General features: G+C 31.0%; 1 protein-coding gene across 1 annotated transcript in view; it reads right to left on the reverse strand.

Annotated features, from left to right (window-relative positions):
• LOC129216436 (WD repeat domain phosphoinositide-interacting protein 2-like) overlaps positions 1 to 20,130 on the reverse strand; it is a 66,122-nt gene that overhangs the window by 37,239 nt on the left and 8,753 nt on the right. The window contains exons 3-4 of the mRNA XM_054850650.1: positions 2,325 to 2,494; positions 2,035 to 2,235 (exon numbers count right to left, since the gene is read on the reverse strand). Of these exons, the coding sequence (XP_054706625.1) occupies positions 2,035 to 2,235; positions 2,325 to 2,494 (371 nt within the window). The remainder of the gene's footprint in view (positions 1 to 2,034; positions 2,236 to 2,324; positions 2,495 to 20,130) is intronic.

Genomic DNA, 20,130 nt, shown 5'->3' on the forward strand with positions numbered 1-20,130 from the left:
GTGACTTACACCACTTTACACTCGCAGTCAATAACATCTTTTGGGGGAAAATATAGCAGTTAATGAGTGTTTATATAAAATTATGTGTGCGCAGAGTGGTTTTTCAAATTGTTCGAGGTTTTGCAGCATGTTTTGCGTATCATGGCATAACATTTGCATGAATTTTTGAATAGCAATGAAAAATGTAAATACCTTGTGTTTTTTACATTGCCAACCTGTCATACTTCTGAAAGGGTGATAAGTTCTAATCTCATCTTCTGCATGATCCTTAAAACTTTCAAATGGAATATCTTCTTGAGTTTTGATCACAAAAATTTCAAGTTCTTTTGTCAGTAAGTTTTAAACGGAGATTATTTCTCTAAATATAAGTTAGGGGACCTAGGGCCATATAAAAAGTTAAATTTTGTAGTTTTTGACTCATTTTTATTTTTGCTTCAAACTTTCAATATCTTTACTCCACATCTGATTTTGAATATTTTTGTAACTGGAAGTATGCATCTAGGACTAATGGTTGCAAAAAAAAGTCTTGCAGGTTAAAACGGAACACCCTGTATAACCAACCATATACGAAACAAATTTCCCCCTAAAATTTGTATTTTGATCACATATTTAAAGAATTATTTTGTGAAATAATTCAGCAATCTGATACAATATTCACATTAAATGTGTTTGATATGCCTAATCAATGTTGATAGCCAATTTTCAGATATAAAAAGCCATTCTACAAAAAGTAAAAAACTTAACTGGTTACAAAAAAAAAGCAAACATCTTCTACAATTATGTCATTGAAAAGAAAGATTCTTTGGTTCACGATATGTTTCTTTCATAATTTCATTAAGTCTTTCAATAAAAAATATTATAAACTGTGTAATACATATGTATGTATCAGTTTTACCAATTATTTCATACTTAGATTTAAAAAAAAAAATTCTCATTCACTTTTTGCATTTTTTTGTAAAGTACCCAGTTTTTGGGTATTTACCCAGGCCTTGGGTAAATACCCAAAAAGTATTTACCTACCCGCTGGGTATTTACCCGATCCACATCACTAGCATCAAATAATTCAAAGGCAATATTTTTTGCTGTTTGAAAACATCTCTGCAGCAGTTCAGCAATTTTTTGGCTTCTTAGACTTCCAATATATTACATGTTGTACAGCAAACTTCTTATTTTCCACTGACTTAAGAAAATTTTCGAACAAGTTGATTTACATGTGTTCTAATTTGCAAAAACATCATATTAATGTAAATTTTATTTAGAAATGTTGACAATCACCTTTTATCTTCATGGGGGGGAGGAAGCGGGCAATGGTCATAATAAGACCGGATTCTCTTAAGGGGGTGTCAGAAGTCCTTATATGCATGTAGGAATTCAGACTAGGATAAAGTAGGCTCATTTAGTTCATCCAGAACTATATGAGCCTACTTTGCCATATGTCGACATCAAACAGAAGCAGTCAGTGGGGTGAGAGTGGAGGGGGTTACAGTAATGTACTACAGTTCATAATGTAATGTTCCCCTTTTGCATGAAATTATTTGGCAAAAATAGACTATGAAGAAACAAAACGATTAGTAGTTAGAAATTAAAACTTTCTTTAAATTGAGAAAAAGTAATGTTTTAACATCAATTGGTTAAAGACTATCTCTCCTCTGCAACAATAAGGCTAAGTTTTCTTCTTTTTTTCTAGTTAAAAGTTGTGTTTATTTGGATTCATAAAAGTTTAAGGAGGTTTCAAGCAATGTCTTTGGAAATTAAAAGGATCTGACAAACTTGAAACAAACTTTTGGTTTTACAAAATTTATAAGAAGTATGAAATCAATGTGTGCTAAGCACAAAAGTCATATCTGCACTTATTATAAAAATTGAGTGGGAAATTTTTTTAAAAAAAAAGTATGAAAATATTGCATCTGAATCAAATACATGAAACGCACAGCTTTAAATGGCAATTTCTCGTTTTGAACTCGGCTGTGATAAGACTTTTGCGCGTAGCACGGCAGAATGTGCACCCTGATATTTTTGTTTTAAAAAACATACCTTTTTTGTTGCATCAAAAATTTGCACATGTCCATTTGTACAGCTACATGGATAAGCTATCAGGGTAGGAGAATCTTTAGATGTCATTGAACACAGACCTTTAACATTTGTTGGTATATTTGTAATTGCATGCATACTGCCATCATTTATATTCTTAAGGCTAATTATATATATACTGTCTTCTAAGCAAACAGCAATGAACTAGAAGAAAAAAATATACTTTAGATAAAAAAAATATCATATAAATATGTATGAAGGATATGTACTACTAAAGGAATAACATTACTTACTTCTCTATTTAACTTCACAGATAAAACTGTATTTGGAAAAAGTTTTTCGGCTATTTCAGCTCCTTTCGCATAATTGTAAAAAACCAAACTCCTAGGAGAATGCAAGCTCACATAAGCAACTAAACTTGAAGTATAATTTCTTTCTATTATACAAATATCCCCAATATTTCCTAGAAAAGTAAAAGTCAATAAATGAGGAGATAAAAATGAACAGTTTACAAATACAAGATAAATTTAAGCCTTAACAAAAAGATGCAGGATGACAAACTTGAGCTACAGAGCTTTGAAAATAGGCTATTTTCCACTTGAACAATTTTGATAGCTACTTAAGATGACAATATTTTTTAAAATACAGGCATCTGTAACTCATTAAAAATAAGTACAGGATGTCCAAAAAGTCCTTGACACATTTGAAAAATTCATAGAAAACCAACAAATTGTCGTATGAATTTGCGGTTTGCACCATAATACTTCACAGGTTCAAGAGTTTTTATGACATAGAAAGAAAAAAAAATGAAAAGGGGAAAGAAAAGAAGAAGAAGAAAGACATTTCACAGCCAGGGTTTCTTTTTTTCCCTTTTCATTTTTTTTTTTCGATATCATAATAACTTTTAAACCTGTAAAGTATTATGGTGCAAACCGCAAATTCCTACGACAGTTTGTTGGTTTTCTATGAATTTTTTAAATGTGTCTAGGACTTTTCAGACACCCTGTATTTTGACAATAGAATCACGAAGTACGAGCCTTTGAATTATTTTTGCTCAGATTTTATGACTACCTAAAATCTAGAAAAGAAATTCCCCGCTACGAGTTTATATGCACACTACACAAAATCCCATGAGCTCAAACTCACAAAAATACTTAAATGTAATAATAGCCAAACGTACTTTAAGCTCCCAAAATTTCAGGCTTCAGTGGGATAAAATTTTCTGCAACCTTCACCTAAGCATGGTAATTTATATTATCACAAAAAGCTGATTCACCATTTTAAATCACTTTTTTTCTTTTTTGCGGGGGGGGGGGGGGGGATCATCAGGATTTGGATCTTGGAAGCTGAAAAATTTACATAGGTTAGCTCAAAGACTAGTTTTTTTTTTTTTTTTTTTTTTTTTTTTTTGATTCGGTAAGGATATAAAAAATTAGGTCAGCTGGCATGGAATGACTCACATGTGATTGATCAAACACAAGAAAATCTGAAAAAATTTACTTATCACTTTTATTGAAAGGAAAGCTAATAGCATGCTTTGCTCCAGTACCATAATAGTAAAACTTTCAATAACACAATGAGTACTAACATCTGAATAACAAATTTTTGCAGATTTTATTTCAATATTTTTTTTACCTCTTAGGGGAAAATGTGTTTTAAAAGTATTTCCATTTCTTACCACCAGATTAATTGCTTGGAATTTCTAACTCTTGATATATTTTAATTACTGTTTGTTAAAATAATTTAGCAGCTTTACCTTTTTCGGGACATATAAAGCACTGATATTTAACATGTTTTTTAAAATTAATTTTAATGAAAATAAAATTAAATTTTATTCATTTACTTTGTAATTGAACTTTTAAAATGTTTGAAATGAAAAATCTGATACTTGTGTGGGGTGAAGAAAAATAGCTCACTTAAAATATCATAGGTGCTATTTTGCTTGCTATTGGGAAAATAGGCTTGCTTTTTTTACTTTCCAGCATTTCTGAAATTTAGTCGCAATGTATTTTTACCTGCTGTTTGTTTTTTATTTTACTCATGATTTCATAAACAATAGAACATAGAAAGCATGATGAGCAAAAATATGAAGTTAATAGTTTGCAATCTGCTAAGAGAGTGGTGAAGTGGTTAAGCATTGGTCTCTTACACAAAGGGGAAGGTTCGAAACTGGCTCCATTTTCAAGATGCAGAAAATTGACAGCATCTACAGTGGCTCCCAAAAGTCTTTGTACACCTACGACTTTCTACGAAATAGGCCCCAATCCATTGGTTAAAATTAATATTTCGGAATAGGTATTTAATTATAAGATCTATGATTAATTTTTACCAAAACTACATGAAAAGTTTTTAAAAAATATTAAAACTTAATTTTTAAAAAATCAAAAAGTGCCGGAAATTCTATGTCACAAAAGTCTTTGTACACTTTATAAAATGTCTATTTATTATTGAAGAATCTAACTTTTTATTAAGTTATTAATTGGTAGAATATCATACAATATTCATAACACCTTTTAAACGTCTGGGAATAAATTTCATTCTTTTTTTTTTTTTTTTGCGTAATTTCTAAATAAGTGTTCAATCACACTTCGAGTCTTACTGTTTCCAGCTCTATTTTCGTTTTAAAGCCGTATTTTCGTAATCTAGCCTACAGCTATCTCTAAATAAGTTACATTAAGTTCAAATCTGGAGATTTAGGGATTTTTTTCTGAATTTTAGGACGATTTTTGAGGAACTAGACGCAAACGTTGAAAACCGAGTGCTTCATATCGTTATCTTGATAAAAAAAACAAAGTTGTTTCCAATAACCAAATTTTTGGTTAAGAGTTCAAAATTGGTTTTTGAAATATTTAAAGGAAAAGTATGATTCATTATTTCATCAAAAAATTCCAAACTAGAAAGTCCTAATGCTGATATGCACCCTCACACTAGAACACCTCCACCGTCGTGATTAACTGATCCAACTAAGTTCTTAAGATTAAGTTCCTAATTTTTTCCTTCTACTTACAATTATGCAAATATTTAACCAAAAATGTTGAATTCATTTTTATCTGTAAACAAGACGTAATTCTAAAATGTTTTTAGCTTATTTATCCTTGATTTTGCGACGAAAAGCGTAAGCTTTGTGTTTTTCGTGCGAACAAGAAAATTTCTGCGGGAAGAGGCCCCAGAACTTGGCGAAAAATTTTAGGTGAAAATTAAACGTAAAATTTTTCTTTTAACTCTGTAGAAACTTTTACAGCACTCAAATGTGTACTTTTTATAATTTTTTCAACTTTAAATCTCTGATCACGTTTTGTAAACTTTGCCGGTTGACCTTTTCTTACCTTGTTTTCGGTCCGATTCCTTTGCTTAAAGCATTTTATCAAGCAATCTACTATACAAACAAATAAATTAACTAATTTAGAGTCATTTCAAACCAATTTACCGTAACTGTGGGAAACAAATTCGAATTTTGAATGGTGTTTGCGGGTTTTTACAAATACCAGCGATTTTATAGCAATAAGCACAATATTAAGAAATAAATAAACAAAAAATTAAAGCCAAATGACTTATAAGGGTCAACAAAATGCAAAAATAATAATAAAATGGCATACGATAATTTTAATCAGGAATTTATTCGAAAATATTCGAGTGTACGATGACTTTTGTGGCGTGTTATTTCTCGGTCTCTTCGCTTTCTGACCCATTTCAAAAAGTAGATAAGTTAATATTTTGAAAAAACCAATGGGTTGTATTAAGAATGACATGGGAATGATGTGAAAAAATATTGGACTCCATATTCGAATTCAGTTTCGCGTTATTTTGGTTTTACTAAAAAATTTCAAAGTGTACGAACACTTTTGGGAGCCACTGTATGTCATATGATTATGAGGCATGCAAAACATCCCTCAAGTACTAATTTGGCTTAGAGTGATCTTTGCAAAATTAAATTCTTAGTGCAGTTTCACATCAAAGAGAGCACAGGTATCTCCATCTGGCGGGAAAACTGGGAATTAAATTCTTGTAGTAATGGCATCTGCCAATAGTGGAACAACATAAAAGAATGGAAGCTATATTGGGGGATCGCACAAGGTGTGCAAAAGATTCCTTCTAACACAGTTCCATTATAAAAAAGAAGACTTTTTGCCATCTTAAGTTTTCTTACTCAGATACATAAAAAAAAAACAATGTAATCAAAGAAGCGTTGTTCCATAAATCTAAAAATTGAAACCAGCTGGAAAATCAATGTATGCACATACTATTAAATTAGATAACTAACATATTACACTAAAAGGCTATGCTATACACATTAAATGTATTACATTTGCTTTTGCATAATTTTACAACTAACATTCTAAATCTATTGAATCATACTTACCAATATCAAGCACAACACCCCTTCTTACGGCATGATAACTTTTAACTGACGCTTTCCATACAAACATATCAACAGATCTTCGAACAACTATTTCCTTGGTTCTATTTCCACATTTTCTAGTAACTATTCAATTTTGGATGCATATCAAACTTAATTTAGTAAGTAACGTTTCAGTTTTCATTTATTTCAAAATGATGAAACTATGTTTGGTTATGAAACCAAAAACAATTTCTTATTATTTGAAAAATAAGTATAATAATAATAATATTGTTTAAGATGTACTTGTAAAAGCAAATAAAACAATTATATTAACAAATCTTACATTAATGAACCTAAAACATACTAATATAAGGTAATGAAGAAATACTTTTTTTTCAATATTACTTTAGTAATATAGAATTTCTTTACATTTTCAAGAATTTTTTAACGCAAAGAATATTAATTAAGCTATAGTTGTAAGCACAAGAAAAGGAAAAGAATAAAAGCACTCAGCTACAATATTTTATAACATTCAATTTAAAAACAAGTGTTACCTACAGGTTTAAAGAATCTACAACAATCAAGTTAAACTGTAGAGAAAATTATTTGAAAAATATATATGTAATATATATATATATATAGATATATATATATATATATATATAAAAAAAGCATACCCAGTGACAGGACACTTACAGGGGTCGACAGTGGTGATTTCAAAAATTTTAGGACATAATTTTGATAAAATTTTAAGACATTTTTAGGACAACAAGAATCAAGTTTTTTTAAAACTTAAATGTAATTTATAAGCTTGATTTTCATAGTAGATGATAAAACGTTTCAAATTCAATCTTGAAAACTACAATACTAACAATGCTTTTAACCTTTTATTTTTCAACGCAGTGACATATAATGCAAAATGCTTTAAATTCATCCTTTTCTGCACAGCACCATGTGCTGATCTTCCATCCATTTCTATCTGCTTTTTCCAATCACAAGGAAGAGAATTTCGTTTCCCATAGCATTTTAATAAAAAAAATTTGTATTTATATTTTTAAAGCAAATAGTTAGTGACTAAATCTAAAAATATATGCACAACAAATAATCCAACTTCACTGAACAGAAACACGTATTAAACTGACTCTTTGCACTGCAAGAACAAACTAATTCTCAAACCACACACAAGATAAGCACTATAAAAATAAATATTACTTCCCACCAGGGGCAAATCATTTAAATTTGGCTCTAAATAAATTTTTTGAACCAAGTGTTCATATTTGGGTTCTAAATCATCACATTGTTTTTTTTTTCAATTAGCTATGATACCTTTAACCCCTCTGTCTGCCATGGAACTGCAATTTGAGAGAAGAGAATACTCCCACCCCCTCTGGTTTACATACAGTAGAACGTCTCAATAAGGGACACTAAGGGGACCAGAAATTTTGTCCCTTAAATAGAGGTGTCCCTTATTCGGAGGTGGATGAATTGATTCATGTAATGTACTTAGTAGTATAATATCACAATAAACATTAACACTAAGACAATTAATTCTTATAATTAAATACTGAAAATGTTTGTTAATATGCTAAATAAAATTCATGATTATTCAAATTTCTAAGTTTATATTTTATTAATTAAAATTTAATCAAAAATCTTGTAATGGCAAAGTTTTGTAGCATACATAAATAATTTTGAAGTCATTCATTACATATATTTGCTTTATGTTATGTATATTACAATGTAATACTATGTGAATTAAAATTAATGTTCAAATTTTAAGTTTCATATCCAAAGCTAATTAGTTGCTGTGCACTCTCCGTCCGCACTGAACCTACTTAAATAAGTTGTTGAGTGGGCAAAACATGCATGTTAATTTCAGCAAGTTTTTTTTTACAATACATTACTTATTTCCTTCACATACCTATGTTTAAGTCAAACTTAACTCAAATTATATTTTTGGAGGAAAAGTGAAACTTGAATTCCAGTAAATTCACTATTTCTTATGCACTTATACATTTTTTTTTTTTTTTTGCATTTTTTGGCTTTGTGACTGTCACTTAAACAGAGTGTCCCTTAATTAGAGGTAAATACATGGAAGTCTCTATTCAAAGGCACTGGGACCAGAAAAAATGTCCCTTAAATAGAGGTGTCCTTTATTCGGAGGTGTCTCTTAATGGAGGTTCTACTGTATTTTCATTTATTTTTAAAGGGGAAAAATCTCAAAAACATCAGATCATATTCTTTTCCCCTATCTCTTTTTCTGCAAAATTCGCCCTTAACTGTTTTTATTTTCTTTATTATTTTATTTTTATATATTTTTCGCAGAAGAGGAATGATTGCAAGAGTTAATAAGTACAGATTAAAACAAACAGTTTTATATTGAGCATCATGGGCGGATTTATGGGGGGCAGAGGGGGGCAATGCCCCCCCCCCAGTTTTGGGAAGACTATGTAGTAACAACAAATCTTCCAAAAATTAAAAAAAAAGTTTTTTTTTTTTTTTTGCAATAGTTCAGAAGAGTATGGGTGAATTTATAGGGTGGGGCTAGGGGGCAGTGCTCCCCCTGTTTTGGGACGACTTTATGTAGAAACAACACATCTTCCAAAATTTTAAAACAAAAAAATCATGACTTTTTCTTTTTTGAATAGTTCAATGAAAATGAAGAAAAAAGCGAATGTCGTTTTCTGATGGGAGAAAAGAAACATGGGCGGATTTATAGGTGGTCAGAGGGGGGCAATGCCCCCCCAGTTTTGGAAGGACTTTATATAGTAACAACACATCTTCCAAAAATTTAAAAAAAAAATCATTATTTTTTCGTTTTTGAATAGTTTAGAAGAGAATGGGTGGATTTATAGGGGGGAGGGGACAATGCCCCCAGTTTTGGGAGGAGTTTATAAAGTAACTTATCTTCCAAAATCTTAATAACAAAAAAAAAAATCATGATTTTTTCTTTTTTGAATAGGAAATTAAAGTTTATTTTTTCTTTTAAACTTAAAACAGCCGTTTCTTACAAAGTTTGAACAATACTGTACAAGTGCATAATCTACTACTCAAGTGCAAATTATTGATAGGTTCTAAAATCCCAGAAAAGAATTGGCGTAGTATAGCCTACAAGGGCTCTTGAACCAAAAAACCAATCTAACCAACCAAACCTTGAAAATAATTAGACAAGTCTTTGATAAGCAAAGTGTGCTTCAATTTTATTTCTTATCAAGTGTATAAATTAAGAATTGTTCAAATTTGTAGTATGTACTCTCTTGATACCTATTCTCTAAATCTGTGCACCATTTCTTTTAAAGTATTAACTTGCATCACAAAGCACTTTTAAAGCGTAAAACTTTAAAAAAAAAAATTATTTGCCTATTATTTCCAATTAACCCTTATAAGACTTCAAAATGCAGAATTTTATATCCATTTTAGATAATTTCCTCCGGGGGAGTAACCCCCGGGTCCCCTAAAACTGGAGATATTCTATATCCCACTTAAAAGGGAGCACTGTGTTACTCTCTTAATACCAGCTCCCTCTCTTTTAAGGTCAATTTAAAAAGGACAGCATGATTACACACAGTAATGAAAACGACACATAAAGAAGTAAAGAATGGCCTTACGCATCACAGAAAACAGACAAAAACATAGGAGGGGGGGGGGGCAATTAAAAATGTTGCTCAAAAAAAAAAAAAAAATCCTGCCCCCCCAGGAACTCAGTCCTAAATCCGCCTATGAAAAGAAAAGGGGGGAAAAAACAAACATTAAATACAAATAGTACAGCTGTCACTGGGGTGCTGAAAATGTGTCTAAATTCACTATTTTGGACTGAAAACCATTTGGGCAAGTATATGAATGAAAATATAGGCTAAACTAGCCATATATTAAGCTGCAACATTTATAATAATTGACGATTATTTTAACAATTTAGAACCTAAAGCAAAAGGGAAAAAACTCCTCCCCCCATTCGCGCTAATAAAACGATCTACTCGTTATGATTTGTGTCCACATTTAAAGTATTATTTGTGCATAATATTTATGTTCTTAGTAGATTAATTGGCCTTTTGAGACATTCTAAAAAACATAGTTTTTTTTCCTTCTCTCTCTCTTTAAAAAGAGAGAGAGAGAATAAATACTACCACAAACTGAATAAATTTCAGTTATCTGAATGTTCTGATTAAATGAATCTTTTTACTTAGAGGGAGAGCACAATTTTACTTACTTTATAAATACTGTTTAAAAAGTAAGGTAAGTCATAATCATCTAAGTCTAGGTGAGTCAGTCCTTGTCATTATTGAAAACTAAATAATTAAGTCATCAAAAGTTTTGGAAAAATTTGCTGAAATTTTATAAAAGTCTATAAAAAACCTAACAAAGATTTGTAAAATCGTAAAAGTCCTTTAACCGTAAAAACTGACGAATTTTCGTAAAAATTACAAAAAATCAAGCAAAAATCTGCAGGAAAGAGTGAATTACAAACAGGGCCGGATTTGCCTATAAGATAAACAAACTATTGCTTAGGGCCTTTTCTTTGAAGTGGGTCCCTAACTCCCAAAAAAAAAATCATGAGTCATTCCTTAAAAAAATGGAAATTGCTTGAAAAAACTAATTTCATTTTTAAGTGCTTGAAAACCTTAAATATTTGGAAACGTGTGGCTACAAACCTTAAATTTTCTAACAAATGGTAGAGGGGGAGGAATGCCAAAATATGTCAAATTCAGCTCCTTACCACATCCTGTATTAAAAATGCAAAAATCATGGTTCTCACGTTTGTAACATATTATTTGAAATAAATTTTGTGACTCACATGTTTCATATTTTGCTATTTATTCAATCCCGAATGCAGTATTTTGGAAATTTTTTTGTATTGATTGCTTTTATCTTACTTCTTCTGCATATTGTCTATCTGTTTAGCATGGAAAAAAATACACACTACTTCTATTTCTTTTCGTTTTCTGCCCCACTTGCAACTGAAGAAAAGTTGTTGTAATGAGAAATCTATGGTTTCTTTTTTCTTTTAAATTTAAAATAGCTATTTCTTACAAAGTTAGAACAGGACTGTAAAAATTTACAATCAAGTACTAAAATATCAGACTGGAAAGTACAAATGAAGTGCGTTAAATAATTTTATTTATTCTAGAATCCTTGAAAATAATTAGATAAGTCTTTGAAAATCCTAAGTCTTTGAATATCCTAAGCAAAGTGGGCTCCAATTACTTCTACACCATATTGTTAATCTGTTTAGCCAGGAAAAAAATGATACACTACCCAGGCCGAGGACTGCTGATGGCCTTTGAAAAAAGTGAGAAAGGTGACAAATTTGAAAACAAAGGTGACTAAAAGGTGACCAAAAGTAATTTGTTAAGAACTCAAAAAACAGAAAAGGATTATCCCTTTTTACTGACTTTTACCAAAATAGCCCTATATGCTTTTTGTAAAGATTTCTACAGTTTCACTTTCAATATATGTTTTAATTTTTTCCATTTTTTTTTTTGTTTCTTCTTTACAATCCTTTCTTTTTTGCTCTTCTTTTTGCTTCTGTTTCAATTCCAAATCCTTTTTCTTTTTACATTCATCCATGTATGCTGTGTGATTTACGTGTGCCTGTTGTGCACATTTAATTATTTCTGGACCAATTGGTAAAGAAAGCAAATGAGGATATTCTTTTACAACGTCTTTAACTATAAGTATGCTGTTTAAAAATCTTTCAGTCCTTGCTGTCTTATTTTCACCAAAAAGGTGCTTTGAAATAGAAAATAGTCTTTCATTGTCAGCATTACCATGTGATAATGCAAGTGAAGCAGGGTTGGCAAGGTTTTGAACACTACAGTAAAAACCATGGTAAAAACCCTGGTTTTTGCCGTTCTGTCCAAAACCCTAGTGTCCAAAACTGTATTTTAAGAAAAATAGTATTGTGTGAGAAAACATCAAAAAACAGAATAAAATGTATCAAATTTTTTATATTGAACATTTATTCAGTGAGAACATTCAACTTACTTATGCAGCTGATCTTAATCTAGTTGCATAGGAGCTGAATTCTTGATAAAAATTTAAATTTTTATGCATAAGTTCATTTATTTTTGATAATAGGAACAAAATTTCTCTATGTTTATGCATGTGTGCAAATGAAAGCAGGGTTGGCAAGGTTTTTACCATCCTGTTCAAAACCCTTGTGTCCGAAAATGTCCAAAACTATTTTGTGAGAAAATATCAAAAACAGAACAAAAGGTCAAAATTATTTTATTGACTATTTAACATATTTATTCAATGTGAACATTCAGGTATAAATATATATGTAACTTATTTATGCAGCTGATTTTAATCTAGTTAAGTAGAAATTAAATTTTTCATTAAAAATTTCAATTTGTATGCAGGAGTTTTTTTTTTTTTTTTGCATAAACTAAATTTTTTGACATTTATGCATGTGTGCAAAAGAAAGTGTTCAAAATATAGTGCAATAATTGACTTAAATGCAATAAATTACAATTTTTTTTAGTTACAGAATGTATATTAAAAACGCAAACTAAAAAAGAATAGCACAAGTTTTATAATATAAGTGTTTAATCATCAATTTCTTGTTCTTTAATCTAAGATTTAAAAAATGATTTTTGTTAAAAAAATCATGTAAAACTTATTTGCAAAAACCATTTTAAAAATTTATCTTTTTTCTTGGACTTACATATTGTACATTTAATAATATTCCTTTGCGTTATGAATGGAACTGAAATTAGTTGTCTTGGTAGTGTTGTGAATTTCCTTTCAAAACTGTTAAATAAGTTTTTGTGAAAAAGTTATTGGCAATTTTTTTTTAAGTAAAATGTTTTTTAAATGAACATTTTGAAGAAAAATATTATCAAATACTGATTAATTAAACCTCATTAATATCTTTATTTATGCATCATGAATATTGCAGTGAAAACGAATTGATTAGAATAAACCCCTTTAACTTTAACATAGTTTTGGACAGTTTAAGGCAGTTTCGGACACTTTTGGACAGTTTTGGATGGTAAAAACCACCTGTCCTGTCTAAACCAGTTTTGGACAGTGCAAAACCCAACCCTGAAGTTAAGCTTTTATCACCTTAGAAACATTAGATCATTGGATATTGGGTCCTTTTTTGAAATGTGCTGCTGCCAGTAGATATCAATGATTTTGTTTTCGGATGCTTCATCATCTTTTTCCAGCTGCAAAAGTTTCCATTCATCTTGCAACTTATCGAGTGGAACATTAAAAGGCATGATTTTGGCAATCTTTATCAAATCCTTACAGCTTCTAGATTTACTTCTCTCTTTTGGATCCAAAAATTTAAAACTTTTCAGTAACCCCTTTGATATGCAACTTTTTTCTATTACATACTTGCATGCAGTCACACAATGCTTTTTAACAGCTCTTAAAAACATAACCTTTTCATTTTCTTTCAGTTTTGACAGTTCATCTGTCACCTCTCCACTAACAACGAGATCTTCAAGACGTAGTCTGTTACCAACTGCAAACAGTTCATCTGTGTCTACGTTTAAAAAATCAACTTACTTTATGACAGAGGCTTTCATAACCCGAGCCATAAAAGTCTGAACAATGGTCTCTATTTCTTGGTACAATTTATGTATCACAGGTGTTTGGCATTGAAAGTGTTTTGTGAACTGCATAAACATATCAGCAGATGAAAAGATAAAATGCAGCTCAGCTTTTATAGAAGGTCTTTTTAAAACATTTGCAACAGCTTTATATGACCTGCATTGCATAGCTGAATTCTTTTTTAAAGGCACATGTTTAAAAAAAATAATCCTGAAGAACATCCCACTGTTCCAGTAGTCTGTTTGCTGCAGCTCCAAGGGTAAGCCAATGGGTAGTTGTGTGTTTCAGGAACTTGCGATGAGATGTATTTAGTTGAGCTTGCACTTCTTCGAAGTCCTCCTAACGGGAAGGCCAACCATCAAAATAGCTATAAGTACTAAGAAGAAGTTCAGATGCTTCTTTACCTAAATATTGCAATGCTTTGAGATACGCATTATGCATTGTATGAATACTGCAAGTACAAATATTTATTAGGCTTTTTTCTTGTGTCTCAAGGATAATAGTGTCAAACAACCTAAAAACCTTTTTATTAACATAAGGACCATCCAAAGGAAAGCATGAGACATTTATTCATGGATAATTACTCTCGGTAAGTGCTTCACATAGCTTCACAATCGAAATTTCACCAACTGCCTTGCCCAAGAAGAAAGTTTTGAGATGCCTTGTTGTGACGCAACATTGGCTTTCAGACCAATATTTTATTCATGAAATACACCGCGAGCTCAGTCATTTCCAGCCGAGGACTGCAGTTTCGTGCTTATTGGCACTCATCAGCCCGGCATAGGAAAGGGACTGAGCTGGAGATGGAAAACAATTGTATTTCATGTATTTTTGCTTTAGCCCTGGCTAATGGGCGGTAATTTACTGAGTAAAATATTTTATTGTTCGTTGCAGTTCTTTTTTGTCTTTGACATTGGTAGTTTCATCAAAGCTCAAAGTATAATAGGATAAACATGCTTCCTTTAACATACAGTCCCGAAAATAAGGAGCAAGTCCATCTGTAGAAGGGATAGAAAGACTGGTTCTGCTCATAGGGTGCAATTGCAAGCCATAAAAAAAAATTCCCTGATTTCCCGGTAGCATAGCTATTTTTCTTAAACAACAACAAGGTGGGGGGAGGGGCAAGGACGTAGCCAAGGGGGGGTCCATGGGGTCCGGACCCCCCCCCCCCCCTTCCCGAAAGACCACTGTCTGCTTTTTCTCGGTTGTTGCACCTCACGACAACAAAAATTTTCCAAAGAGAGAAATTTTATGAAACCCGGTATTTTCCCCTTAAATATTCCCATTTATCGACAATTTTCCCACGTCCGAGTCAATTCAGAACACGAGAACCTCGTGAAATAACTGCGGGTTCCCAGTTACCACCGGTCTCTTCCTGTGTCGCGAAGAATCCGTTCGAAAACGACGAATTTCCAATTCAACCCAACTGGGTTGTGACCTTGAAATTCGGCCCCTCTCTTCAGCCCACCAAATTGCCATCGGCAAAGTAATTGAAAACAAACATTCCCCAGTCTCATTGGGGTGATTTTCTTTCTTTCTTCTTTTCGTTTTGACTCTTTTCCCGTTTGGACTTGATTTCCTAGACACATGGTGCACGAAGGACAGCCAGAGTGAGGTGCATCCCTGGTGAATTAGTAATTGAAATTCCTATTATTTTCTGTTTTAACACACAGTTTTTTCTACCATGCGCTTATAGGAAACATATCTTGAACAAAATTGTAATCAGAAGAAAATTAAGTGTACATAAACTAGGTAAGTTGTAGTGTTTCCTTTTAAAGTTTTCTTAACAATACGAGCAATTTATTTGTTAATATGTTTTCCCATTTAAAAACTAAGTTCCGACAGCAACGGAAAAAAAATTCTACGCATTTCGTGTGATTGAGGATGAGAAAAAATAAATATTAATTATTAATTTATTTTTGAACTTTATATTTTTGGTATGATTTATTTCAGATTCATTTTATATTTTGATTAATAATCTTATTTAAACTTTTAGTTTATTTTTAACAATAATAGATTGCTTATCTCCCCGGAAGCTTACAACTTTTAAACTGTAATCCTGAAAAGTTCGTTTTTTTTTTTGAACATAAGTGAATAAATAAATTTAAAGTTGATGCAACGAAATTACTTTTCGCTGTATCAAAATTTTATGAAGCGAAGAATGAAATTGAAAATTACTTGAATATTTTACTGTAATCAGTTTATGAAATTGCAAGTTCGGCCATATTAACACATGTAATTTAAAAGTAATTATTAGAAATTCGTACTTTTAAATCTTACTGAAATGTGAGTCTATGGTCCTAAGAGAAGAGCAGCTAGTCATTTTTAACTGAAGAAAAAAATCTTTCTTCGATGTTGTTCCGTTTTTCAAGAAAAGCATATTTTGTTTCATTGGAATAAATTTTCTGATTAGTATTTACCGCCTTTTTACTGAGGAATTATTTAATAAGCGTCTATGCATCCATCATTAGTAAATTGCGAAGGTAGCATTAAACGTAACAAAAAACGGACATGTGCATTGAACTATAAAATTACTAGGTGAAAGTTTCTGCTATTTACTGTGCATATAATTAAAAAAAGGTCAATGCAAGGTACATTTTCTTGTGTTTTTCACGTCTATATTAGATTTTTTTTTTAACTCTTAATTTCTTCAAGTTAAAATTATTTGCTATTTCTTGCAATAGAATATCTTTTACTAACATCACATGAAAGAAAAAAAAGGTCAATACCTACGTTATAAAATATGATATGCTTTCGAGAATACATGATTACAAAATCGCTCCTAGAATGGAAGTTATACCAATTTGAAAATGAAAGAATCAGAAGTGTTATTATTGTTAGATGAATTTTGGAAGGTAGATTTAAATCATTACTGGATTTTTAACCACAATCATACTAAGATTTTTTTACAAAAGATTGTCTTTAGGCTTTTGAACATCAGATGACTGTTGAGCAAAAAATTTACAAACTGAGGCTATAAGAAACCTATAAGTTTTGATTTCAAAAATTGGCTAGCTTTATGCATATTACATATTGTTGGAAATGTATCTAATTTAATGCTACTGTATTATCGCAATCGCAAACGGGACGAAGATTACCTTAATGATCAAAATTTGACGTTTGATTCCAAATCATGAAATTTTCGAGTCGAACACTTGCTTACTGCTAATAAAGACAGTAAAGTAACCAGGTTATAATCAAATATTGACACGATAATTCGTAACAGAGTATATTGCCATTTTCCCTGTAGTTGTTTACAATTATATTTTTAATTTGAAAAAGACTGATTTGTACAGAAGTTTTTTTTGTATTGGCAGAATAAACTGAACTCGTGTTTGGTGGTGAGATAGGTGGGTGCGATGCCTCCTCTTGATCTTTTAAATGAAACATCAAATTGAACACATCAGAGGAAAATCGCCAATAATGTTTAAATCATTCATGACCTTATAAAAAACATTTATAAAAAGCAATCATTTGCATTTTTTCCAAAATGTTGTTAAAATAAAAATACATAGATGCTTCATTTCATTCACCATACATTCCATTACTTGACAGGTAAAAGATCTCTCAGATATTCGTTTGGCTTGACAAAATTAAACCCCTAGTGCAGTTTCGCACCGAAGAGAGCTCAAGTGTCTCCATCTGGTGGAAACTCGGCATCGAAATTTCCTGTGCAGTCACATCCGTGCCTTAATAGTAGCATTTGAAAGACTAGATGCTATATCGGTGGTTCGCACTAGGTCCGAAAAGGCTAAAGCCTCTAACGAAGCCTCATTAGAACGAAAAAAAAATACCATAACGGATCCTAAGATAGCTTATTTTACCAATTCGTTTTGCAAAAAAATAATAATAACGATTTAAAAAAAACGACAATACGCATTTTATTTTTATTTTTTAATGATTGCAACAAAGGAAGTCTCCATCCATCAAAGAGTTAATAGTTTGTTCAAGTTTTTAAATGATAGTTAGAAATGATAATTAGAAAACGGATAAAATTAGAAACTTCATTCAATTTCGTATAATCAAAAGAATGTTATAAAGTAGATAAATAAAGAACTAGTTCAAGCTTTTTAAATGAAACCTTGCTAATATTTTCGTCGAGAGGGTGGTTGAATTTTGTCAGAAATCTTGTTCAAATCGGACAGGGTGGCGGAATTACGTTATATTGCATTCATAGTTATACATTCGACTCGATAGATATAGATTTCTTTATTTTTTTCAAATAAAATGACTTGTACATATTTTGTTGAAATATATTACAAAGCTTTAATATTTTATTAAACTATTACCTGCATTTTCCAAGTAATCCATAGAACAGTTTTCGTTTTCCGATTTTCTTTTATTGTGAACTTTTTATTAATAGGAATTATATCACTCATTCTCAAAGCATCAGAACAGAGGAAGCTTATGTGATGGAATTTTTCTATCCATGTATGAAAACTTAGTATGGGAAAACTTTTAGTTTAATGTTAATTTTATAAACTGACAATAATTTTTTTGCCACTTAATGTAAAATTTTTGTTAAATAATTTTTTAATAAATGCTCTATCAATTTCAATTATTTAATTAATTTTAGTTAATTATCATATTTAATAATTAGTTTTAATTGGATTTATTTTTTAACGTAAATATGAGCTACTAATTTTGCTTTAGCATGCCTCCTCTTTTGAAGTTCGTGAAACCTTGGACCCCCCTTAACAAAGTTCTAGCTACGTGCCAGGGGGGGGGCATATTTAGGGATATTTTTCAATTAATTTCACTGTTAAAGCTATCATTCAGATATTTTTCAAAGATTTAATTATTTTAAAAAAAATCCTAAGACGCATTTTAAGAAAGGTGAGAAAGGTGACAAAAGTTGCAAAAGGTGACTAAAAGTAACCAAATTTTCAAAAGGTGACTAAAGGTGAGAAAGGTGACTGACTCCTCGGCCTGACTACCTCTATTCCTTTTCATTTTCTGCACTACTTATAATTACAAAAGGTTGTTGTAATGAGAAATCTATAGTTTACTTTTTTTTCAAACTTAAAGTGTTTGTTTCTTACAAAGTTTGAACAATACTGTACAACTGTATAATCTAGTTATTAATTTCTATGTCTATCCAATTAACCTTTATAAGACTTCAAAATGCAGAATTTTATATCCATTTAACAAAATTTCCTCCGGAGGAGAAACCCCGGCCCCCTAAATTTGGAGATATTCTATTTCCGACTTAAAAGGGAGCCCTGCGTCAATATCGATACCAGCTCCCTCTCTTAAGATCAATTCAAAAAGGACAGCATGAAAACACACATTAATGAGAACGACACACAAAAAAGTAAAGCATAGATTTATGCATCACAGGAAACAGACAAAAACATGGGAGTGGGGAGCAATAAAAATGTTGCTAAAAAAAAATCCTGCCCCCCCCCCCCCAGGAACTCAGTCCTAAATCCGCCTATGTTGAGCATGTGTTTTGGTTAACTGCATCACCCTTCCTGCCCCCCCTTCTCCAGAAAGAAAAGCAGCAGCATAGGTTTATCTCCATTTATCTTTTAGAGAAAATGTTTTAGGGTCTACAAAGTTTATTTTATTCTAAAATATAGGCATACCTCATGAAAAGTTTCATTTTCAGATTGAATTTTATTTTTCTGTGAAAATAGGGAATTAATAATGGAAATTTTACGAATTTTAGGAGAAAACTTGGAATTTTAGGACAAAATTTTAAATTTTAGGACAACTCCTACCCTTGCACTTACAATTACTTAATATCTACTTTACAGTACAGTTAAATAGTAACTACTATGCATTTAATTTTTGAGCTGCATAATACTAGCACAAAAAAAGTTCAATAAGTTACAATGTCAACATCAAATACAACAACTAAAAAAACTGAACTAAGTCATTAAGAAAATAAAATAAACATAGGTATCCATACAAATTCAAAGAAAAACTATAGAAAATTTGTATTAAACTAGCGTATTCGGAATTTCAAAACTAATCCTATAACTAGTCAAAAAAATAGTGCAGTAAAACCCCTCTAATGCGGACACTAACGGGGCGAATTTTTTTGTCCGTATTTGAGGGGTGTCCGTTAGGAGGAGTTTTACTGTATCTGAAATAAACATTCAGCTAATTTGTTCTTTATGGAGACATTTATTGCTGGGTGTATAGAATAACAGGAAATGTATAAGAAATAACAATTCTAGGGGCAAAGCTAACTT

This window comes from Uloborus diversus, chromosome 2 (assembly GCF_026930045.1).
Source record: "Uloborus diversus isolate 005 chromosome 2, Udiv.v.3.1, whole genome shotgun sequence".
In the NCBI taxonomy this organism is placed as follows: domain Eukaryota; kingdom Metazoa; phylum Arthropoda; class Arachnida; order Araneae; family Uloboridae; genus Uloborus; species Uloborus diversus.